The sequence below is a fragment of the Larimichthys crocea genome, chromosome VI (assembly GCF_000972845.2).
Source record: "Larimichthys crocea isolate SSNF chromosome VI, L_crocea_2.0, whole genome shotgun sequence".
NCBI classification, from domain to species: Eukaryota; Metazoa; Chordata; class Actinopteri; family Sciaenidae; genus Larimichthys; species Larimichthys crocea.
The window spans coordinates 5406285-5431697 of NC_040016.1; the positions used below are offsets into that span (position 1 = coordinate 5406285).

Here is a 25413-nt window from a genome sequence, read left to right on the forward strand (position 1 = left end):
CCTGTTACTTTTCACATTCCTCACACTGAATAATTTGACTGGTATCCTTCGTTTAATTCATATTCACTCCTTGTGCGAGGTGTTGTGCAAATAATGAGACGTTACTGCTTGGTGAGTATTCAGTTTATTCTGTAAAGATTCAGAAGTGTAGAAAGGATGATAGAACAGTGCTTTATGATCAGACTATTTCATAAAAGTTTTTTAAGTGATCATAACACCGTAAGTCCAGATTCCATTTATCTCAAACCAAAATAAATTTGTAACATTCGACACAAGTGCATACACTGCTGGTAGGAGATTAACCTCCAATTTCACTTTGGATGGTATAGCACCGTTCTTAGCTATTAGCAGCTTGACAAAGATGCAGCTTAATAGGATTCATGTAGTGACTGTATGTTTATATAAACACAAGAAAATTCAGAGGAGAGCAAAGATCTCCTCATTTGGCTCTCTAGCTAGCACAATATCTCACTCTGTCAGTGTCTAGGGATCAAATTGATAATTTTGCTTTAAACAACATTTTGCCAGTAACAATATTTGATACAATTACAGCTTAAAGTTAAACATCTCCAAGTGTACAGAAAGCAGCACAAGATTTTTTCACAGATATAGACGAACAGTGACCATCAATGCACTGGCATGTTTTTTTTTTTTTTCTTTTCGGTTTTTTTTTTTTCTCAGGACAGTACAGTAGCTGGAAAGCAAGGTGATGGGACAAACAGGTCATATAAACACATGGACAGAGCTGAGTAAGGCAACGTTAGCGTGACAGGCTTCTCTCTGTTCAGTTTGCAGGGCAGTGTAGTGTATTGATCTTGACGGAGCTGTCAATACCTTTACTGTGGGGCAGTGTGATTTTTAGCATTGCTGTCTTCATTAGTGCATTGTATATAGTCTCTTGCGTGTAGCTGAACTGCAAAGTGATCACCAACATTTATACAGATCTAAATAAACCATGTTTGATTGCATCTGGACTTACAGTGACTATAGAAGAGTAAATAGAATTGAAAAACCAAATAACGGAAAAAGTAAAATTCAAGGCAGTGCTGAAGTACTGGTTGCTAAAAAAGTAAAAAATATCACAAAGCCAACAATAACATTTCCTTGACACATCTTTTGTTTGTCCAGTCAGTACAAACCCTCTTTTATAGTGCAGTTTCAATCATATATATATATATTTCTCCCTCTGACCCAAAAACAATATCTCTCGGCCCTATCCTATCTTCGCTCATTCAAGTCAGTTTTCCAGTCAGTGTGCGTCTTTTCTCTTTCTTTTCTTTGATCCCTCGTACTGACCTCATTGTGCACCCTCCCCACACAACCACAAAGAAGCATGAAAGGCTTAAACATCACAGGACTCAAAGGTGAGAAGTTCTTTCTTTTGACGATGGCAGGAAGTGATGGCAGATGGAAGAGGAGGAGGCGGTGGAAGAGGGGTGGGGGGTATTCACAGTTACAGTCAGAGTCCATCGGTCCAGCTACAATCACATCTGCTGTCATTATGAACACTCTTTTTAGACTACGGCCAGGGGAGCAAGCCAGCCTTTAAACATGATGTTCCTCTGGCGAGATTGGGCTTGCATCATCACACCTCCAGCAGCTCCATCCTCAGGCGATCCCTATTAGCAACACACACACACACACACACACACACACACACACACACACACACACACACACACACACACACACACACACACACAAACACAAATAGGCAACCACATCATGCACAAACCGTGAGGACGTGATTGTAAAGTTACTGTTGTATTGTATTACTATTGTACAAATTAGCTTTTGGGAGGGAGCATTGTAAAAAGATGCCTGTGTACTGGTTGACTTGCCTCTTGAAAATCTACCTCACCAAAGACAATTGTCATGATTTATTCACATATATTAGCATGCGCTCTCAATCTATAATTCAACGGCCCAGACTCGTACTTATCTAAAAATAGCTTCTTAAACACAGACCTTTGATTGCTTCAATAAGCTACTCAGCATGAGTACCTGTACACACTTCTCCTGCCTCCTTTTTACTGTACATCATGCAGCCACGACAACAAACAACAAGCTGTCAGGCTTTTATCACTCCACCTGGCGCACACTGTTTTTCTTTTCTTGATTGATAAATCACACTAAGCTTGTAAAAATTCACAAGACAGCGTGATTTAGTAGTGTATCTTTACTTTTATCACACTTTGAAATTCAAGCATTATGATTGAAGTACCTGGCCTGATTGGCATCAGTCTGTTGTTCAATGAGTGACTGACTGGCCACTGGCTGCTGGTGGTCCTCTGCTCTCTCTGACCAGGGATCCTGCATGACTCCTGGCTGCGCTGACTCCTCAGCTCGGCCTCGCTCACCACTCCCCTCTGACCCCATCAGACCCAGCAGCGGTGAGAATGAATCCTGCCACATAACCCGCTGCCCTGAGTTCAGTCCAGCTTCTCCTTCAAGGTGCTTGTTCGTGTCTTGCTCAACAAGTATCTTTTTGGCCACAGGGGAGTCCCTCAGTGACTCGGCTTCAGCGCCTCTGTGGCCCCTTGCTTCCTCTGAACCTGCAGGCGGTCGTTGATAGGTCTCCAGCCACTTTAGCTGCCCGTTCTTGTGGCTGTACCGGCTGTCGCTGAACCAGCGCACCACCTCTGGCTTGGGAAGGCCTGTCTGGACGCTTAAGTCCTCGTACTGCTGACTGCTGGGCCAGCGGGTGTTGGAGAAAACCTGTCGGAGGACATGCAGCTGCTGGGGGGTCTTGTTGCTCCAGGGGGGTGAGAAAGATGGCTGAGAGGCAGACACCTCGGCTACCTCAGACTTATGTTCTTGATGTACACCCTCAGATGTAGTTTCTGGTTCATTCATCTTCACTCTCTTGAAGCTGATCTTGATAGGGTCAACTTTCAGCTCTGGGCAGCTTCTGTCCCTGGCAAATGGGTCCTCCTCCTTGATGAGTTGCTGTAAGATTGACATGCCTTGTATGGGAAAGTCCTTGCTGCCTTTTCCCTCATCTAAAATGGATGGGCTGCTTTTTGTAATGACAGTAGTGCTGGTGCTTTCAGTTGGGGAATTGCTGGCATGGTTCAGGTTAGGGACACTGTCATTACAGGTAGTACTGGGATATTCATTGCTAATACTGTTGTTGTTGGTCTTGTGGATGTAGTTGTTGCGTTCGTTGTCTGGCTTTGTAGCGTGGGCCTGCTCTTGTGGACTGATGATGTCACTGTTATGATTGTTACAAGTGATGTTGGATTTGCTGGTGTTATCGATGATCACTTGACTCTTGGTACTGTTTGAACCTTCCAATCCAATTGGTAAACTGTTGCCTTTGACATTTGGTTTCCCGTTGGTGTCAGCAACACAGTGCTCATCATTATTGCTAATGTGGGTAGAGCAAGTGGCAATGCTGTTGATGCTGTTGGTCGGGCTGCTGTTATGCACCAGTTTTCTGGTGACAGTCTCACCACCATTACTACTGCTGGAATAGCTGCTGATGCTGCTGCTACTACTGCAACTACTGCTGCTACTGCTGCTTCGACTGTTGCTGGTGCTACTGACACAGCCGCTGCTTCCAGCCATGTCCAGGCCGAGGCCATTGCTCTTGTCTGGCTCCACAGTGGGTTGAGTATTCTTGGACAGTACCTTTGTTGTTGTTCTGACTGTGGATGGAAACTTTGGGGGGACAATTGGAGTAGAATATGAGACCCTAGTGACATGGGGGTTGGTTGACATGCTTGCCTGTGTGGCTATGACTCCCGCAGGCCTGGTTTTCATACTGCCATAGGGAACTTTGGCCATCTGAAAGTTTGGTCCTTTTGAGCCTGGATGGTCAGTGACAGTGTGGTGGGTTACAATGTGATTGATGTGCTGTTGCGTAGCAGGTTGTTTTTGAGGTGCTCCACCCTGGAACACAGTGTTAAACATCTTCCTCCTGGCCTCTTCAATCTCTTCAGGAGACCAGCTTATGCCCTGCTTGAGCCTTTGGGCAGTAAACCACAGTTTGATCTGCTCTTCGGGGAACTCTGAGACCACCGTTAGGTAGCAGAGTTCAGCTTTGGTCGGGTAGGGGAACTTGCCAAAGGATGTCTTGAGAAAGCTGCTGGTGTCCATGGCGGCATCATAGGTGGGGATGCTGCTGAGGGGGATCATTACCTTTGGAAGGTCTTTATTGGAATCAGAAGAGGGGGGAGAGTAAAGGGAGGGAGTGTGCTGGTGAAAGACTTGGTTGGGCACTGTCGATGTAATCACACGAGTGACAGTGGTCCTCGGCATAGCTGGGGCAGCAGAAACACTGAGAGCCCCGTTTTGGAGTTCAGGCACATTTGTCAGCATGCTGGAGTCTGCATCCTTTCCAGTGTCTATCTTCCGTACCTCCACAGTGTGAGAAACCACAATCTTTTTGTGCTCCCCCTTGGCTTTCATCATCTTTGCAATCGGTGTTTTGGTGAGGGAGATACCAGATTCTCTGTAGTCTTCTCCACTGTCCGTGAAGAGGCTTTGTTCCACTGTTGTTACTCCGTCCCTCATGTTGACAGTTAGGGAGGCAGTGACCAAGCCCTCCATTATCTTAGGATGGGCATTAGCATTATGGAGAGCCAGAGCCTCAAAGCGGACGACTGACACCCCACAGTTCAGGCAGTAGAAGGTGGGCTGGGCCCTGAAGTCTAAGTGGCAGTTGTGCATGTGATCCAAAAAGTAGTTTAGATCTCTGGACTCAAAACGGCACTTTGGACAGCTGTATGTACCTCCTTTCTGCATCTCCATGCCACTTTCAGATTTGGAGGAGCTGTGAGAGAAATGGCCGGACTCTTCTCCCGAGATACTGAGTATGCTATCTTCTGGGATTGTTGGTAGGAGTTCTGGTAGCGAGCCCAGTATGATTTCCTCACGCACATGTTTGGATTTGGATGGTATCATGCAGGGTACAGTGGATTTCCTCTTGCTGGCCATTGTGCAGTTTTGTGTAGATGGGAGAGTGAGTGATTGCTTGTCCGGTATGATGAAAACAGAGGGCGGGTGGAGTGTGGAGAGGGTTGAATGGAGTTTAGTGTCATGGACCAGCCACTATGATATCACAGTGTTGCTTCATGCCCTCTTCCACTTTAGGACTCCTGTCACATGGACAAGTTTAACAGCTCCCAAGGAACCTGTGAGAGAAGAGTACAAAAAAGAGACACGTGACTCTTTCGGCCCATCTTTAATTTATCTTTAATTACAGAAAAAGTAATGGCATTGCGGTGCCTGAACATCGCCAAAACGACATATAAAACTGTCATATATAGATAATAGATTTATAGTCTAAAATTAAAAACATGAAATATTTAGACATGATATATTAAAGTAAGCAGGATATGGAGGAAGCTAATAGCCCCCCTCACACACGCATAATAAGTGTAGGTGGAAATACAGTGTGATAAGTGTAGGTGGTATTCATCAGCAATTACAGCACTAAAGTAAGAGTGTTGGGCTTTTCTCTTGCATTGTACTCATAATAAAAAATGAAGGTTGCATGAAATTACTGTACTGAAAGAGGTAAAGTGGGTCTCGCACACTAGCCACATTATTTAAAAAAATATTTAAAACATGGCGTCAAAGTTCATGAACAAAATTATTATTCACGTTTTAAAATTACATTTGGCTGATTTCATAAATATTGAAAAATACTGAACACTGAAAGGAGCTCTGCAAAGAAAAAAAGGCTTTTCAATAATGAAAATACTTTAGGGCACCACACACACTCTTTCAATCAATGCCGCCTGTCAGTGTCCTGGTTATTTACTTGGATTTACAGACTCCTGTCTAGCTGTCACTTTTTATGAATTCAGAAAAAAAAGAGCATGAAAATCAACAGAGCCAGAAATGACAGTCTAATCTCAGGGATATTTGTTGTTTTTCTTCACTGTTGCCATAGGTTTGGCTCTTCTAATTATTGACGGCATGTGTGGACAGAATTATTTTTAGTAAAGCTTCATGATATTAACAAAACATGTCATAAAAATGCTGGTAGGCTAATAATAAACACACTAAAGCTGATATAAATGTGACATGGTCAGTGTTAGGATCTTTGCTACCAGATATCATATTCATATATTTAATATAATTTATTTAATATCAGTAAATAAATATTGTCCACAAACTCCCTTGGGCATTGTGCATCTATTGAGTGGGATGCACTCCACCAGTCCAAATTGAGTATCTAGTATCTCACCTTACCAGCTGTTTCGCATTGTCTGCAGCAACCACAAATATGCAAAAATATGCACACAGGTGTGTTTATCTGCAAAACAATATTTGGTAAACTTGTCTCGTATGTATAGTAAATTATGTGAATTTTACAAGGAGAATGGGAACATTTTTTATTTAATATGTTTGTCACATGCCATGTCCTGTTCCTCTTTAGTTTGATATTGTAAAGCAGACATATGAAGGTTAAATGACTTTGCTAGTGAGAGTGATCACTAGCTGCCACACTTGGATGTCGGCCATATGTTTTACATAGGGCTTAACAGTGTACCTTCCTGGCATAATGTAGTGTCAAGAGGGGAAATGAGGTGATTCTCGGTGTGTGTGTGTGTGTGTGTGTGTGTGTGTGTGTTCCAGCAGTCAGCCGACAGCAGTGCTGTTAAGGACCTAAAACATTGTCATAAGGTCTGAGAAGGTTACTACAAACACATCTGAAGCTATTTACAACCTGCAGGCTCAAACCATCTCATCCTACATTTATTCAACAGGCAGCATGTCATTGCATGTATGCATACAAACACAATACACAAATCACCAGCTGCACAAAGCCATTAGCAAACCACATCCACAGGCTTTGCCTTCCTATAACACTCCAGCTTTAAGGATGGATATGGATTGTCTCTGCAGTCTTCAACATTTCTCCTCTTTCTTCTCTGTATAATGAAGTGAAAAACACGCCTCTGTTCTCTCACAAAGCCACAAATATTTAACAAAGTTTGTAGGACAAGACAATGGATACACTCGGAGCCAGCGTTTCATTAAATATACAGCTGGTTCTTATAGCTACTTTAAAACTGGAAAGTACAAAATGTGAAACAAATGATGAGAAAAAAAAAAATCACAGTGGAGACATAGCTCTGCACCCTCTGCCCGCTGCATGAACTTTTGACACACGCGCACGCACACACACACACACACACACACTCCTGCACACACAGCCTCTGTAAATCACTCTCTTCCTTTCTGAGACTGGAGAAGTGTTGACGTGTGACATGCTGCTGAAAACTAGTCTCATTCTATCATCATCTATCACTCAGGCTTTACCTTCTGCTGGAAGCTTATCATTCTGGGAACAACATCAGCTGCACAAATTCAACCACCATACCACCCAAAAACCTGATTTCTGTTGAAATCCAGCATACTTGTACTGCATTTTCATGGTTACAAATAAAACAATTTCACATGCTTGCAACAGATTTACTTTTTTAATTTTTTTGTTTTGCGCTGCGTTTGTACATGGCACTTTCACAGACTTTCATTTTACTGCATCCACGTGCATGTTCACCATGGCCGGCTGGATGGTAAATAAAAGATGAACCTGTCCCAGAATTAAAACCCCCAAATGACTGCCCAACAGTACACACTGATCCCAGACAGACTGTGACATCCTCCTTGTATCTACCTCTTTTTCATTTCTACTGACGGCTGCTGCTTTCTGACAGAAAAAAAACAAAAAACAAACAAATAAACTAGGTCACCAGCATCTTATGCAGTAATCCCGGTTCACTGCATCCAGACGCGGGCATGTGCTGTATGTTTTGCCGCCAGAGAGGTCATGATATTCTCTGACGGCACACTCAATTAACCCCTGGTAAGGACACGACGTTCATTCAGTTTGTTCCAGTGAATGAGGGATTTAGAAGGCAGCTTTCACGATACAGAGGGATGTAGTCATGCACATCTGAAATATCTGTGTGAGAGGTGTAGCTATGCTATAAGAAAATCATAGTTGGCTCTGTGTTATATCTGCTGATTCATGTTTGTTTGTCCCACAGACAGCACAAACTACATGCTGCATTCAGAAAATAAAGTGATGGAGACGTGGTCAGGGTGGTGGGCTGTGACCAGTGTAACAGCCCTCAGAGGGGGACGCCGGTCTGTGACGAGACAGACTCTGGCCTAGTACAGACGCTCCCTTCCCCGGAAAAACACTGCACTTCCTGCATGAGAAAACCCAAGACAAGCCAAAAGTTGAGAAAGGTTACATAAAGAATCAGGTCACCTATCAAAAGAATGGGCTGCTTTATCTGGCGAGCGAGACGTGCGATCAGACACAAGACAAGGGCTTCCCAGACAGGGAGCCATTGAATGGTTCCCTCTGAAAAGCCAGGCCTTGTGTTTCAGTGGTGAGGTAGACAACGCTCAGACGATCACTGTCCCCAGTGTGTCATATGTCCTTGCACTGGCACTGGCTCTGTGGCACAGAGGGAGGAAACTCTTTTCATCTCAGCGGACCGGGGGAGTCGTATGTGAAGTGAGGGAAAGTGGCAGAGCTCTCAAATGTGCTTTTCTGAACACCCACGCTCAGCGTAAGCAGAGGGGCCTTGTTCGCCGAACTAAAACCACGATTGAACCATTCAACTTTTCAAAAACAAGCGTTTCAAAACAAATGGGATTAGGCTAGGTTTAAATTCTGATGGGGTTTATACGTTCCGCCTGATTTAATAGCAGCTTTAAGATTTACAGGAGGGCCTCCCTTATGTGCTCTTGCACTGCCATTTCCATAACAATATTATATTTACATCTCATTAATATTTAATTATATTCTCCATACTTTTACATGGCAAAAGGCTGAGTGTGCTGCTCCCATTTCAGCAAACCAATTTAAAGAAAGCAGCATGTATTCCCTTTCATCACCTCATAAACTGCTGCAGTAATTACAATATTACAACACAAAAAACATGCCCAATCTACAGCGAGCTGCTACCAGCGGAAAGGGAGGCGAGGCTGCAAAGTGGTTGCTAAACATTAAAATTTAATTCAAAACAGTCCACTGATTCAGACACTCCCAGATCATCGGGTCACCTACAGTTGACATGAACAAACAGAGATTGGTGTTTTTTTTGTTGTTGTGCCACCTGTCACATGAATAAGAATGTGAAGGCTGGAGGAGGAAGAAGGACAAAGGAAGACAAAACTCAGACATTTGGGAGTGAAGTGAGAGGATGACTGATGATGATGACAGGCTCTGCTGTTTCAATATTCCTCCCCGCTGACACCTTGTAGGCACACATCTCCACACACTCCTCACACACTCCCTCCTCACCTCCGCAACATTTAGCACCTGCATCGTTCTGAAAATCTTTCTCTTTGAACTGAATAACTGGCAAGGTGTCTCTTGACGCGAGAGTCGCAGAAAAAGCTGCAAAAAAAAAAAAAACACACATTCTCCCACTTATGACAATATTTGTTTTTGTGCGTAATTCGCTTTGACAGTGATCTGCGGCTTTCTAGGGAGTCTGCTGCCAAAAAATGACCCGGCGTCCTTTAGGGAGGGGTTGGGGGCAGAGAGGGGGAACTCCTGACAGATACATTTGAATGATCAAAAAATCTGTTTAGTGGGAACATTTTCTGCCAAATGTCCATTAAATAGATTAACGTCATGTGAGTGGATCAGCTGGACACCCAAATATAAGCCAGAGACAGAGAGCAATTACTGTCTTGCACAGAGAAGAGATTGGGAACAATGGCGCCTCATTTATAAGGGAAACGTGATCCAGTGCTGGGAGCCTTTAGATGGCTGACTGTCGAATTGCAATTGTTCTGTTTCCTGCGTGTCTGGGTGTCTCCTGTGTCCATCATGCTGCCAGCGTGGACTAATGTGGGGTTTTTATTGACAGTTAGGGTGGACAGGTTTCAGTTTGGGGGACATCTCTGTGCATGAATGGCACTGTACGCTTGCCAGCATGAATAAGTATCGGGCTCCAGTATTACGTGTGCTGAAAAACAATTCGAAGTCATCACGGTGCTAATACAACACGAGTCCATGCAGTCCTCACCGCCTGTCCAGCTGAAGACATGCAGTGGCTCCAGTGTAGTAGTCTCCATCTCCACTGCGGGCTCTTTTTTTTTTTTTTTTTACATGGGTGTGTTTGTGTGTGTATTAGTGTCTAAATTAGTGTGTGAGATGCAGGTGTTGTCAGCCATCTCGTCGTTGTCCTCCTCCTCCTACTTACATACACACAGACACACACCCCCCCTTACCTCAATGACTGCAGCCTCGTCCACTGGGAGACCGGTCGGTGGTGCCACTCATGTGTTAACATCGCCATGGCAACCCCTCTCTTCCCCTTGCCCACCATGCCACACACACAGTGGAGTCACTCGCCCACACCCACCAACCTCAAGACACACACGCAGGCATACACACAGAATCCCCAGGACTGCATCCGGTGCAGGACAAACTTAATCCACATGCCCCACCAGCCATCTTTGAAAAGTCCATTCATGTTTTAAGTCTCTTTCAGATAACTTTGGGTGAGGTCCGGCAACAACAACTTTGCTTTTTATTTCTCAATCAGAACGTAGCGACACACAAAGTCCCAGCTCCGTCTGATGAAAGAAATATTGGAGCTGTAAACGCTGCGCATGACCTCCTGTCAGCGGTATTGTCTCACTAAATCAGTGCAGAAGCCCAGAGACTGTGGTGACACACTACATACCTACTGTACTTTGCCCGTCTGAACATCTTTGTTGCATGGTACTGTTTTGTGTTAGGGTGAGCGCTCACTGTTGAAATCGTACATTGTTCTCTGAACCCTTCTATCTGTGGCCCAGATGAATGACAGACAAATAAACCATGGTGCGCAGAGAAAAAATTCTGAGTCATGCATCCTTTTACATCACTTTTGATGAATAACTTCTTCAGTTCTGTAGCCAAGACTACAGGCATTCATTTGGCAACTTAAGAAGAAAGGGAAGAAAGATGGCGGCGTACCGCACATTGTACTGTCCATCCTAAAATGGCTGACATCACAGCTTCGTCTAAGTGCCAAAGCTTGGCAAATGCCAGCTCCTGCTGACCAAACCTTTCTTGCATGGGACACAGAAAGTGGCAGGGGCTCTTTCCCCACTAGCCCCAAGGTTTTCTCCCCCCCTCCCGCGTCAGTGCACGGGCGTTTCTTTTGGCTGGAACTGTGCAAACATGCTGTTTTAGTGAGTCTTTTGAGCGATGGGCTTCGATACGGCATTGGTCCGATGACAAAAGCAATACCAGAAAGGATGAAAGACCCAAATGAAAGTGAACCTGTATAGAACGCCGTCCTTTCTGGTGGGAAAAATAGAACTTTGAATTGTGGTCCAGAGAATTTTTTTGTGAGGATCATGAGGTATGCCGCTATCATGAATGCTTGTTTGTATAAAATGGTTGTAAAATAGATCTGGTTGGCATTAGATAGTTGATTTTCTTCTCTGAACTCAAGGAATGTTATACACTCCATGTCAGCTAAATCTGCAAATCATGACCATATGACCTTCCTCGGTATTCTCTGGCAGGGGATTCATTTTGAACTGTGGGAGGTACACACAAACATAATATCTACATAGACAGTTGTTACAAAACAGAACAGCTAAATCCTGAAAAGTGCAGTTTTCCAGGTATACGAAGGGGTGGCATGTGCAGAGATGCTGCCTTGCGGTGGGGAGTGGGCAGCCTTGGCCCACTACATTGTGTCTGTGTATACAAACACTCCGCTGTGGCCATAACGAAAACTGTGAGCTGTGCCTAATTGCAGGGAGTGAAGGATGAAAGGCAATATGCCTGGCCTCATTAGAGCAGTTCCGAGAAGGGAGATGGAAGACCGTTCCCAGGGATCCACAAAGGGAATTGACATTCCCCTAGTGTAAGCGTCCTGCCGGAGTAAAAACCTCCACACACACTAAACTCACCGGGCCAAGCTGAACCCAATCCACCAGAACTGCACAGCGAGAGCTCATTTACCTTTTTTTAACTGGTCATCACACACGTCTGAAAATTAACTATCAGAGTGCAGATACGTCCACTGGAGACTGGACTTCATGCTCGGAGTCCCTCTCCATACTCCAAACACCTACTCTCTCAGGAAAACCTCACTGGCTGAAGTGCTGCGCAGTAATTTCCATGACCTACATTATATGTAACAAGCTTACATGGTTAAATAATTAAAACACATTCCAAAAATTTCCAGTGAATCATGCCTGTCTAGCTGGCTGCTTGAATATTATTATTGTCTGTAGTGTTATGGACCCACACATGATCCACGGAGGCAACATTAGTCAGCACAGAGGTCCCTCCCCTGAAGGCAGAGGGAGACACATGGCATTCAAAGCTGGGTCAATATTTATGTACAGATAGAAAATGATGGCCGTAAAGGAACTGATATTTTTTAACACTATGCCTCGCTGATAATCCACAGTTTGCAAAATATCTGCGTGCTCCTGAAATAGGCAGCTCCCCTTACTGTACTGTATATATTTCAATGGGTGTGTGTGTGCGCGCGTGTGCGTGCGTGTGCGTGTGTGTGTGTGTGAGTAGGGCAGCAGCACATGTTGGCAGGAGGAAGAGGAGGAAATGAAAGAAAAAGAGTCCTGTGCATAGACATACAGGCCTACCTTTCTGCCCAGGCAAGAGGAAGAAATGTGTAGAGAGTGAACAATCAATAGATGAAAATTGATACTTGGCGTTCAGTTTGAACATCTATGGACTCGGAGGCTTCTTATATCAGTCGATAAGCCCTCTATAGCTCTGTGTTCTGAAGTCTTTCACAACTAAAAAGCGCTCACACTCACAGCACAGTGGGGAAATACAGCTCGTTGTGCAATAAAATAAGCAGATACGCCACATTGTATAGCGCGAGAAGGAGCGCAAATTCAGCCAGACGGAGGATCCGTTGTTGTAACTGTAACAAACTGACGAGTTAACCCGTTTCTCTCCATTCACAAGGCTGTGGGGCAACACACTGCCTCGGAGCCGACTTGCCAAAGGCGATCTGGCACTCTATATAACCTTATGAATATTCCCAAAAATCCTCCACCCCCCTCCTCCACCTACTGTCGCCATTTTATACATTGGCGACTTCATATAAACTGCCTTGACTACAGCACCAGATGAAAATTCAATATTCAATAGCGAGGCATAATTTCAGTAAACAACTTTGGAGATCGCACCTCGCCAATAATGGGAGGTATTCGCGTTTTTGGAAGAGTAGATGTGTCCTTACCTCAACAGTCGGTGGGAAAAAATGGAATCCGACATTAATATATAAATGAATAATATTGGATTAGCTCCGATCGTTGCGTTTTGAGAAGAAGAGGAGGCGAGCAGGGGGTGGGAGCTCTCCTCAAGTGAACTCGGTGAACTGGCGTGAACCCGACAGTGACCACGGCAAGGTACATTACATTACATTACCTTTCCACCCCTCTGCCACACTGTATGGAGACGGCAAAACAACTATGGTCGGCGGTGCAGGACGAGGCAGCTCCAAAAAAAAATTATAGCGAGTGTATTTCCTATGAACACGTGATTCGGAGCGTCATCCAAAATCCAAAAGCCCTTTCATCTAAAATTTTGGAGAGGGGCGGGGATGAGATGGGGATGTGTGTGTGTGTGTGTGTGTGTGTGTGTGTGTGTGTGTGTAGAAGGGGAGGAGGGTGCTGGGTGGGTGTGTGTATGTGTGGGTGTGTGTTTGGGGGGGGGGGGTACGTATATTGAGCCCAGTGCACATTTGGGTATGTCGTTATAGGGGTAAGGCAGTGCTCTAACAGATTGAGTTATACATAGCTACAATGGCGCCGCGGAGCAGGCGGAACAGATGGATTGTATTGTGTAAATTTGGGATTTGACAGGAGTTCACTGATCTACCGTTTCAGTCAGCTTCATCACCCAAAAGGTCCTTTTAATTAGGTCACATGTTTTTTTTTTCCCTTTCTTTTTTGGCTGCCGTCTTTAGGAAAAAAAAATCTCTTGATGGGCTACTATGAATATTAATCGTTGTGGGAATTGTCATTTAAAGCACAGGCCTATTAGCCTACCAGCTTAAAATAGACTTTTACGCACACGCGTAATTGTGGTACACCAATTTACGCAGATGATGTACAGGAAATGCAGCCCATTTGTCCGTGTTCATTTTTAAAGTTAAACACAAGGAGGCATTTTGACTTGAACCACATTACCATTGTTAGTCATGTCTTGTTGTGTAGACGAGGGGCTACGCGCCTTTGACCTTCATAACCTTGTTGGCCCTCGGTGCGTAAAAGCGCACTGAAAGAAGCGCAGAACAGACTGAGATAAGTTTGGAATAAAGGTCTAATAGAAAAGTAAAATAACTATGCCAGTATAAAGATATTAAGAGAACACACAAACAAGATGGAAGCTGGAATATTGTAGTAATATAGTACAGAGGTATGAAAAGGTAACCCTAAAAAACACTGAGTATTCTGAACGCATCTACTTAGCTATAAATATAAATATTGTAGTAATATGTGTGTACACTTGGCTGTGTGCATGTGTAACAGGTAGGGGGGCTACAGACAGAAGCAGACAACATACACAATATTAACACAACACCCTAAATGTCTGTTGTAAAGTATGAACATGTAGGGCTACTACAGGGCTTTACTGTTTAGGAAACATGGATTTCTCTTCCCTCCCACTTTGTCCTGACTGGGTTCAGACGTTGCCTGTAGCTGTGGCTGCATACAGTCAGGAAAAACAAAGATTATCTATCAGGAAGATGAATCACTCAATAACAAAACAAAAACCGAGCCTGTCGTTCCAGTCTGCAGGAGTGAGACGTGTGGCTGTACACGATCCGGTACAGTATTTGGATCAAAAGACATTTGTGTCGTCTGAGCATACGTGCTGGTGATCAAGTGACAGGCACCACAGCAGCAGCCTCAGCTCAATACAGTATCTGATTTTTAATTGTTGTTATTGCATTCTGTTGGACAGTGTGAGGGTGAGGTTGGGAGGAGTGAGAGTGTCTGGCAGATTCCACTACCTCCTTTATTGCATGTCTGTCTTTCCAGCCCAGTAGGCCTCTATGCACAGGATATTATCCTTGTTGAATACAGATTAGAGGCTCCCAGGAGAGTCTCTTGATTATTTTCTAAATTAAAAACCACGCCGGTTTGTTTATGGTTGTAGTTTTTACGGTGTACTTCCTTCCACTGGATTTTCTGGAAGACCAGATGTGGCAGATGTAGGCTTCAGGTTATGTATGCATTATAGTGGAAAGATACACAAGATGTGAGTGATCAGCAGCCAGCCAAGGTGTCCTCAGATGCACTTGATCGTCAGGACTCTTCAGGTTTAGATGGTCAGGTACTTGCGTGGCCTAACTGTGTGATAAACACGTTATTGTTCTGCAGAATTCATTATTTCAACACGTCCTGTATTAACACACAAACATGAAACAAGGTGGGCTGTGTTCAAATCATGGACCAATTCTGGTAGTTTGTAGTACACTGTTGCTATGGTTACAGTTTGTGCACCTTGCACGACTGGTTTACAGTGGTGGTAATCTGTTGACTGGATCTTTTCCTGGTTTATCATTTTAACTGACACTTTTTTCCTGTAACCGTACCTGAATATCACCAGAATTTCATGTGAAAGCACGTCCGTAAAAGTGTTTTTGCATTTCATCTGGACCTGGAGACATTGTGTTTTCTTGGCTTGAGTCTAGCCTGGAAGCACTTTACAATATAAACCTCAACCACAATCATTATGCAATGTTTTCTTCTTCTTCTTTTTTTTTAGTATTGTAAACAAACAAGACCACTGATGAGCGAGCGGCTTCGTGTATTTAAACACTGTGGGCCAACACAGCTCACAGTTACTGTTCTCCGCTTCACACCATTAAAAGTGTTACTTCTCCTGACTGCAGACAGCTTCACAACAAGAACTTGAGTTTCTCCTGAGGTTCAGGGTCCTGCTGGTCCTCGAGGAATTCGTCACCGCCCGTGGTATCAGGAAAAAGCCTCAGAGTGAGTGCTCCCTGCTCTGCACTGCTCCGTGCTCTCCGAGCTGTAACCGGATCAGGGCAGAGCAGAGGGACGTACAGGAGGCTTGTTTGCCTCCAAATGAGCCAATGAGGCCGGCTTTACATTAGACTGACACTCCGGCTCAGCGAGCCCGGAGACGACGTCCCGGTTTCACAACCGGCCGACAGCCAATGCGGATCCAGGAGGGACAGGAACGGAGGGAAAAAACAAAATACGAATGTGACTTCCCGCAGGTCAAATCGTTACCTGCCACCTGCGGTACAGTAGAGTCCGTTAGAGGGGAACAAGGGGGAACAACGTCCACAGCGATGGCTCTGTCGCAGCTCCTCGACGACTCACCTCTGAGGTTAGGTCCTAAACCCGCCAGGGCCGACGACCTGAACCTGCAGGAGTTGTACAACGAGAGGCACCGCTTGGCTCTGGAGGAGCTGCTGTCTGGGGGGGTCGACAGTTTTTTGGACTTCCTCAGGAAAGAGAGGATCCCCAACTTTCTATCAGACGATGAGATCCAGAGGATCAGGAGCGCCGCCGTGGCTCCCAAGCGGTGCGCGTCCTTCCTGGGTGAGGATCAGGTCCTGGAGCAGTCCCTCAGCAGCTCCGTGGACTGCTCCTCGGTCACCTATTTCCCCGAGGTGTCGGACGTTGAGCCGCCGCTGCTGGAGATGGGCTGGCCCGCCTTCACTGCTGGTTCCTACAGGGGAGTCACACGGGCCGTGGCGCACTTCCAGCCCAGCTACGGGGAGTGCATCTACAGCTGCAAGGAGGCTGCGAGGCGGATGATTAGAAGTGCCAGAGAGGTATGCACCAAGACACAGTGGAAACACAGCTGCACACTGATTTATCCAATCATCACCTTTCATAATTCTTTATAGTTTGGCAGCTGATTTTATTATTCTGATCATCATTATTATTATTATTATTATATTCCATTTAAAACACTGTGCTGCAGACACATTTTTATTTTCCTGTGGGGACACATTGTACAATATCTGTATATATGTTTTAATGCCTCAATATTTCACATTGTAATATTAATATATTACATACAGTATTTTGTAGACTGTACTACAGTAGGGCATGGGATTGTGTGGTATCGTCCTAAAACAGGATTATTATTTTTGAATGTTTGACAAACTCAGACTGATATTTTACCAAATAGCCCTCTACCACAAAATAAATATTATATTATAATATATTATAACATATTATAAATGATAATATATAATATTATATTATGTATTTTGGGGGAAAGTTTATATTATCCTCATGAAATGTCCTTGATCTGAAATATAAAATCTATTTTGAAAAAGACCAAACGAGACCAAAAGAATAAAACCTACAAAACCAGATCATGAATATTCATGTTGAGGTGTCCAGCCTCTTTTCTTTATACATTTCTTTGGAAAGGAATATCCGCATGAAGGGAGTGTACGGCTTCTGCAGCACCTCGGGCCTATGTAGGGCCTGCGTGCCAGATGTGTCTCGACTTGCTTTGCTCCCCTCCATGAAAGTTTGCATTCCCTCTTTCATTAGAGAGCTTTAAACACTGGATTTCCTCTCTGGTTTACAGCTAAAATGTGGCGCTGTATACACAGTGTACTGGCAGCCTTAAAAAATATTCTCACCCCAGTTTAACCGTTACATGGTCTGCCCTTTTGTAATGTTTGAACCACTCACTGCACACAGTCTTCATTGTGCTACGATGCCACCGACTGTAACAACACACCGTGCACCTACACTGGTCAGCTCACAGGAACATCCTGGTCCTGTGTTTCTGTAAAAATGTAACTCCTGTTTTTACACGTTTTCCAAAGAATTACTGCCCATACGTTATCATCCAAATAAGATCAGGAACTCCTGATAAAGCTGCATGTGGATAACACCAGTTTAAAGCAATAAATCAGAGATATGTAAACATCTGTGTCTAATCCTCCACACACAACCTTTACCGCAGCATGTGAAATTCTTCCTCCCGAAAAAAGAGAAAATGGAGGCCAGTCCGACAGTGCACCTACTTGTCTCCTGTATAAAAGTAACTTGTTTGCTGACCAAGCGTTACCGCCGATTGCCATGGTAACAGACCACAGTCAATAGAAAGCTCATCAGCACACACATTACTGGGAGTGTGTCTGACAGAGATTCGCAGCCCTGTTTGAATAAAGACTTGCATTTGATAATAATAAAAACACAGTCATGTGCTACATCAGGGAGAGCACGGCTGTGGCCTTAAAAGGAATTCTATTATATTACCTCCTGTAATTTTCCACTGCAGGTGATTGCCATAGTTACAGACTCCCTGACAGACCTGGATATCTTTAAGGATCTCCAGGAAGCATGCTCCCAACGCAAAGTCCCTGTCTACATCCTGCTGGACCAATCATGTGCTCCTGCTTTCTTCAAAATGTGCAGAAATGTTGGCATTCGCTTGGATGACCTTCGGGTATGTGGTTGGTTCTGTTACGCGGGGTGTGGCACTGTGTGCACAATAGCAACATTGGATGTCATTGAATTCAAATTTTCTTTTTTTAAATGTGATGATAACTGGGCAGACCTGTTCTCTCTCTCTGTCTGTCTCTCACTCTCTCTCTCTCTCTTTCTTTTTAAATTCATACAGCAAATGAGAGTACGAATCATAACTGGTACAACTTATTACATGAGATCAGGTGCGAGGATTACTGGGGAAGTTCACGAGAGGTTCATGCTGATTGATGGAAACAGAGTGGCTACAGGTTCCTACAGGTAACAGCCTGCTAACCCAAATACTATGGATGATTATTATGTAACATGAACATGAAATGCCTAAAACCCCAACCCCATTTACTCGATTGTACATTTTCTGCTGGGGTTGGATAATAAGAGCAATCATTTCAGTCATTCATGTTTTCCTGTGCAGGTTCAACTGGACTGATGGCAAACTAAACAGCAGCAACCTGATCGAGCTTTCTGGTCAGATAACAGAGAAATTTGACGAGGAGTTCCGCATCCTCTATGCCCAGTCTCTACCTATAAACACCCTAGGACCTCCAAGTGTCCGAAACAGCGGCATCTACGATCACCTCCTCCTCAAACACTCGGCCACCTCCTCCCCTCACCCGGCCAGAGAGAGGCCTGCAGAGCTAGCGTGTTTGACCAGCACCCCCACGCGCAAACCCCAAACTGTAGCTGGCCAGTCCTTTTGTGAACCCTCGACTCCAGATTGCCGTAAAGCCAACCCGGTGTCGGACACCTCCACCATAAATGAGGACTGGACGGAGCAGCAGCAAATGCAGGAGGAGATCCTGGCTGGTAGCACCACTGGTTTCCCTGCAGACCAGCTAGCAGAGAAAGAGTCGATGACCCCCAGCACTGTCTCCTGCCACGTCTCCACTCAGACCAGTCGGTCAGTGACGGACAGTCACACCCAGACTGATCAGCAGCTCACACAGCAACCCGACCGCATCACACCAACAAGCACAGAGCCAAACGGGGACACAGCTCCCTCCTTTGCGTCTTCCAGGCAGATCTCGCCCACCCAGGCAGCTCCAGACGCAACCTTAAAGGACTGCTTCCACAAGCTGACCAAAGAGCGCCAGTACCACTACTCTACCATCCGCTCCAAGCTGGAGCACATGGTGACCGCCCTGTCCCAGAGGCGAGAGCTAGCGGACGTCACCAACATGACTCAAGGACCTAGCGCTCACAGCAGGCAGACGGTACACAAAGACTGTGGGCAGGAACCAAACCCCAGACTGCTTGTTGAAAGTGCGGGCATGGGCACATGGCCAAGAGCCAGATGTGTACACTAGTTTGTCTTCAGGGATTTTCAGTGATGGGGGGTTTGGTGGGGGGGGCGTGGCAAGGTTTCTTGCGGATACTCTGTTTCAAATAAATGGTTTTGGCTTATGCAGTAGAATTCCAGCTTTCTTCTATTTGTCTTCTTTTCTGCAGTGCCCACTTTTGTCCTGCTTTTCACGCTGTGTCCTGTCCATGTCGAAACAATTTTTGGTGAACGGGTAATGTAGATTTGTAAATGACATTAACATCTTGTAGAAATTATGTGAACCAAAGACACTGTGCAAAAAATGACTTTCTTAACCATGTCAGTTTAATGAATATCATTTGCTGAAGTGGGTGAAACTGGATATTATCTGCTGTAGTATGAGTGAAAATACATTGAAGTGCTGTTTTGGTTGTTTAATCACATTTGGCTGCTGTAGCTGCATCTGAACAACATTCCAGAGAGCAGCTGGCTCTCACTGTGCTCTAATAAACAAAGTAGTATTTTGCTAAATGAGTGCTTATTTCTTTTGTCTTTTCTAACACTTCCTACTTATCCGCCCTTTGTGTTCACTTGTAGCTTCACTGCAGATGAAATTGCAATCAAATCCTTATGAAGAATAGCTCAAACATTTACTTCAGTTTAGTTTAGTTCCAGGACACAAGGAAGCAAGCCACGCCAAAGTGACTTCACAAAGAGAATGAGCACCTGCGCCTTATGCACTGCAGTGCCTTCATGCAATTAGTTGTAGAGACAGCATCTGTGATACTGGCACCTCTGCTGATTGCGTAGTCAATCACAGTTGCTGTCCAGGGTGGAGTTGGAGAAGAAGCTCTCTGTCGCAGATTACAAACGGATTAGGATGAATGCTAAATGAACGCTTCTTTACACACACAGATTTTTGGATTTTACAAATGTTGATTCTTTGTTTTTATATCATGCTTCATATTAATTTTCCACACAGATACTCAGCATCATGGCCGGGGGGGAAAAAATGGATGGTTAAAAAGCTACTTTTTATGCAGCAGTGAAGTAGAAGGTTGGCATTTGTTCAAAGCTTCATATTAGCAACAATCCACTTAAAGTTATTCTGAATCTCCACATAAATTGAATCATGCTTTTACACGGGCATTATGTGCTGCTGAGCCTGGCACAAACACTGCTCCAGTCTTCATATCTCGCACTTAAGCACAAAGGTCCAACCGTGAATGATCAAAACACGTCAGTGACTTGGCTCAGGTGAGACATGTGCTCAGTTATAAATGTATTACTCTGAGCTTTATGTGGCTAATGTTTAACTTTATTGAGGAGATGAGGTGTAACTATCTGATATGGAGATGTAGAGATTTAAACACAAGGAAATGAGACCTGCTGGATGTGATAAGAGCAGGAATCTGTTGGTGATCGAAGGGTTGTGTTTAAACAAACTACTGATGTCTTCACTAATGAGTTAAAGTACATTGCTTTACTTCTAAATGGAGGAATCAAACTTTTACAACATCATGTTTGAAATCAAACTTTCTGCTATTTACCTTTTATTGTACAGTAGATACATAGAGACACAACTATACTGTATACACAGCCCATATTTCATGAACTAATTGATGACGGAGTACTTCATAATAATATTCAGAATAATTAACTCAACACTCATAATTCATATCTCCTAAACATTTAACAAAGGTTTATTGCTTTGTTATATAATAATAATACTTCCACGTCTTAAAATCTAGTGAGTCATTATTTTTATAATGGCTCAAGTAGTGGTGGTGGAAAGTGACTTAGTATATTTAATCAGATACTGTAGTGAAGTATGGTTTTGAGGTATTTGTACTTTACTCAAGTATATGTTACTTTATACTTCATATTGTACTTTTCGCTCCATTAGTTATACAGAGCTATGGTTTTATAACAAAATATTCTGCAGTATCAATGATTTTGTCTGATGCTCATTAATCTGATGATCAATTTATTAAAGGTCCAGTATGTCAGATTTACAGAACATGGCAGAAACGGAATATGATATGTTTTCATTTGTGTATACTCACCTGGAAATAATAACCATTATGTTTTTGTTACCTTAGAATGAGCCTCTCATATCTACAGATGCTGCAGGTCCTCTTCCACAATGTCCGTCATGTTTCTACAGTAGCCACACACTGGCTCCAGATGAGGCCTTTCATGTTTATGGTTCCCACCATAGTTTCTGCCTTACATTAGGAAGGAGAGCGTGAAACGAGCCGGTTGCATTCAGCAACTACAGTGCTCGATACCACCAAAACCTACACATTAGTCCTTTTTATTTGTTTGAACCTTTACTGTATAGTAGCAGCTGAAGAGTGAACATGCAGCAAAGGGCCTTTGTACATGGAGTACACACTTTAACATTTACCTGCTTAATTGTAATTTCACATTTACATTGGTACTGTGTGAAGAAAGTTTATCTCACCTTTGAAATGAACTACAAGCTCATGATAAAGCATGATTATAACCACTAACGATAAAATACTGCATGGATCTAAGAACAAACATCAGTGTTATAGATGTTTTTCATTTACAAGATGCCACATTATTACCATCCACACTTAACACAGCCCACAATTCAAACTATTACATGGCAATAAGGTGAGAACAGCAGGCCTCTCAGCGGCTCCTCCTGTGGTGTGTGCATCTCCTACCAGGCGAACACAACCAAAACCCTTCCATTCATTATGTAAAATGGCACAGCTGAAGGGAATTGATCAAGTAAATACAATGGTGGTAATATGTGAGAGTATGGTATTTGATTTTAATTGTCTGCAGCAAAGCAACCACTGGCTGTAATCAAGGAAGCAGTGGGGGATCCACAACACAGCAGCCTGTACCTATTAGGCTCGGCTCACTGGTAAACAGAGAAGCTTCCATATTCCACTTCACATGTGACAATTAAAAAACCATATCTATGATTTACTTTTTATTAGACTTTTTTTCCTCAATAGAAAGGGCTTATTTAACTCATTTACTGTGATCACACTCGTGATGAGGAGTAGCTGTAACACTGGCAGGACTCAGCCACTAGAGAGCGCTCTGTGCTCAGCTAAAACACAAACTCATTTTTCTCAGCGTGTCCGTCTTCACTCTAATAGAAATGTATCTGGAATATGGAAACATAGATGTTTTATGTCTTAGAATAAAATCATATTTTCATTCTCATTTTTATATTTTACCACAATTCAGTCAGTTTTAGATTCATTCTGACGGCTGTCTCACGCCGTCTCAACCTTTAAAAATATTCATTTTAAAGTTTGGGCTGGACATATTTGAAAAAAACAAACAGCCATCGTCTGATGTCCTCTTCAGGTCACTTAGGATCCCTGGAGAACTGTAGTGGTAGAACATCTCCTGCTGCATGCTGGGTAAAATCCTTGTGGATGTCAGCATGTCTGATAGAAGGTGTAACATTATATCCTAACAAATATTGTGTTAAGGCCTGATCCAGTTAGTCAGCACGCGTACGTTATTGTGCATAATGACAAATCACACCCATCCAGATGCGAAATAACCTCTGTGTTGCAGGTGAGTAGAATCAGAGATGACGATAATGATCATTTGTTTTAGTACAAGCTGAATGTGAACAGGGTGCAAATGTGAATTCCTCTGCACAAACTGTAATGTACTCATTACTAATGTTCTATGTGCATTACGAATTTATTTCTTTGCTATATCCTGTTATTTTCCAGTGTATGAAATCTAGATTTCAAGGCCAGGGGTTGTGTGTAGTATGACTGCAGTATTTTACACTAACAGCCCCTCTGCTCCCTTCTCACTGCCACTCAGAGGTCCCACGGGACAGAATAGATCACGATGATGCAGACAGACAGCCCTCTTCATACAATTGATTATTGGATTTATATCCATCACTGTGTATATTTATGTACACTCCCTCTGTGTCTTGGTGTGAATGCACAGACCGGACTTCTATCTGTGACACATTGTATTTGTTATGGCATCATATTATCATATAAACTGATCGAACAGTCAGAGCGGTGGACTTTGTGTCAAATGTTCTGAGGTTGGCTGTGGCTCCTGGAAATAACAAACATCATGTTTGGCCTCTGACGCCGAATGACAGAGTCAAACGGCTCTCCTGGTGCTGAACATAAACCTTTTAATTACTGCAAACATGGTTGATGAGTTTGAAGCTTGATTACTTGGCCTTCATTAGTCAGATTGTGAGCTATAGTGACTCCCAGAGGCGCAATTTGGCATCTCTAAACACTGCCAGCCTCTGTGTTTAGCAATTACATTTACAGTAAACCCAAACAGGTGTGTACAGCCAAGTACACATGCACACAGACACACACACACAGAGCCACAAACAGGCTCATGCACACTTTTTATTATCAGTTTGAACAAGCGTGGCTGCATGTAGGAATTTCAGTCTGTTCTTTAATTCAGAGCAAGAACCTGACTAAAAGAAAACACTGATAAAATGTGCTTAGTGTGCTGAGTCCTACTTTGTTGAACTCTGCCTGTCATAATGATTTCATGTTTGCTGTGCCATCTCGGCTTTGTTTTCCATCAGGGCGGCCGGTGGTTGTCAGTACACCGAGGAGGGAGCGTTCTGCCTCAGGCCACGACACGCTGATAATGAATGTTCAGCTCATTGGAAAAATAAAGTGCCTCTGAATTATGTGGTCTGGATCTGTTTGGGTGTGTGAGTCAGACACAGTGACATGCGCGAATGTTCAGTTTGCACAACAGTCAGTCGCTTCCTGCGATGTAATGCTGATGCCAGGCCGCATTTAGGCTAATGCAGGTGGAAGGTATTGTTGATAGCCTCTTTGTGCTAAACTGCATGTTGAGCTTTAAGACGCTGTCCGGCAGCAGCCTTGCCGCTATTTTTAGACGGGTACAGCTGCTCCTTAGCACCCACCCTTAAACCAGCCATTCACCAGAGATTTATGGCACAGGCCCATGAGAAACAGCTGTAGTGTCTTACCACTTGCTTGTCCTCGGACAAGCAAGCTGAGCTCTATTAAGAATGATATTTATTTCGATGACTTATTCTGTTTGTCTTTATTTAGTATGTAATGCGTTTATCAGTGGGTGGGATGCTTTATGCTGTTGAACGTTGAAACCACAAGTGTGGAGCGTCCGGTGCTGCAGCGATGAGTCAGGACCTAGTCGCAACGCCACCTGGGTCCAACACAAGTTCAACACTTGTGGTTAAACCCCCCCACCCCCCCACAACACCATGTGTCCCAGCATGTTAACTCAGCATACTGTCTTACGTCTGAAAAATAACAATATAGTTTGTTCCTGATGACTCTGTGCTTGCTGAGAAAAGACTCCCAGGACTTTGTGTTTTGTGCAAATAGAAAAAACAACAACACAGACTTGTCCTTTTGTTCATTTTCTTGCATTACTGTTCCCTTGATACAGTATGTACAGTCCAGTTCACCACAGCATCATCTGACCAGGACTGTCTTATGATTATATTTGTGTAAATTGGCAGGAAACTGCTGTCGAGCTACAGTAGGCAGAAAAATTGGCCTGCTGGCGGCTGCCTTTATGAGTGTGTGTGAGTGTGTGTTGGGGATGGGCACTAAATACGCAGCTCCCACAGCCACACTATAGCAGCTCAGCTTAAGTTTAGCTTATCACTGTCAGTTTGTTGTCTC

General features: G+C 43.8%; 2 protein-coding genes across 3 annotated transcripts; one reads left to right on the plus strand and one right to left on the minus strand.

Moving 5' to 3' along the window:
• Nucleotides 1-642: 642 nt before the first annotated feature.
• On the minus strand, nt 643-13587 carry zhx3a (zinc fingers and homeoboxes 3a). Of its 2 annotated transcripts, none has more exons than XM_019271959.2 (3): nt 13400-13587; nt 2225-5138; nt 643-1619 (listed from the first exon to the last, which is right to left on the minus strand). In XM_019271959.2, the coding sequence occupies exons 2-3, from the start codon at nt 4939-4941 to the stop codon at nt 1586-1588; spliced, it is 2751 nt and encodes a 916-aa protein (XP_019127504.1). In that variant the 5' UTR covers nt 4942-5138; nt 13400-13587; the 3' UTR covers nt 643-1585. The 2 variants fall into 2 exon arrangements, with proteins under 2 accessions (XP_019127504.1, XP_010754222.1); XM_010755920.3 differs by having other exon boundaries at nt 13212-13587.
• Nucleotides 13588-15103: 1516 nt separating this feature from the next.
• On the plus strand, nt 15104-20258 carry fam83d (family with sequence similarity 83 member D). The gene is made up of 4 exons (XM_010755932.3): nt 15104-16790; nt 18266-18433; nt 18608-18732; nt 18887-20258. The coding sequence occupies exons 1-4, from the start codon at nt 16164-16166 to the stop codon at nt 19776-19778; spliced, it is 1812 nt and encodes a 603-aa protein (XP_010754234.3). The 5' UTR covers nt 15104-16163; the 3' UTR covers nt 19779-20258.
• Nucleotides 20259-25413: the final 5155 nt, after the last annotated feature.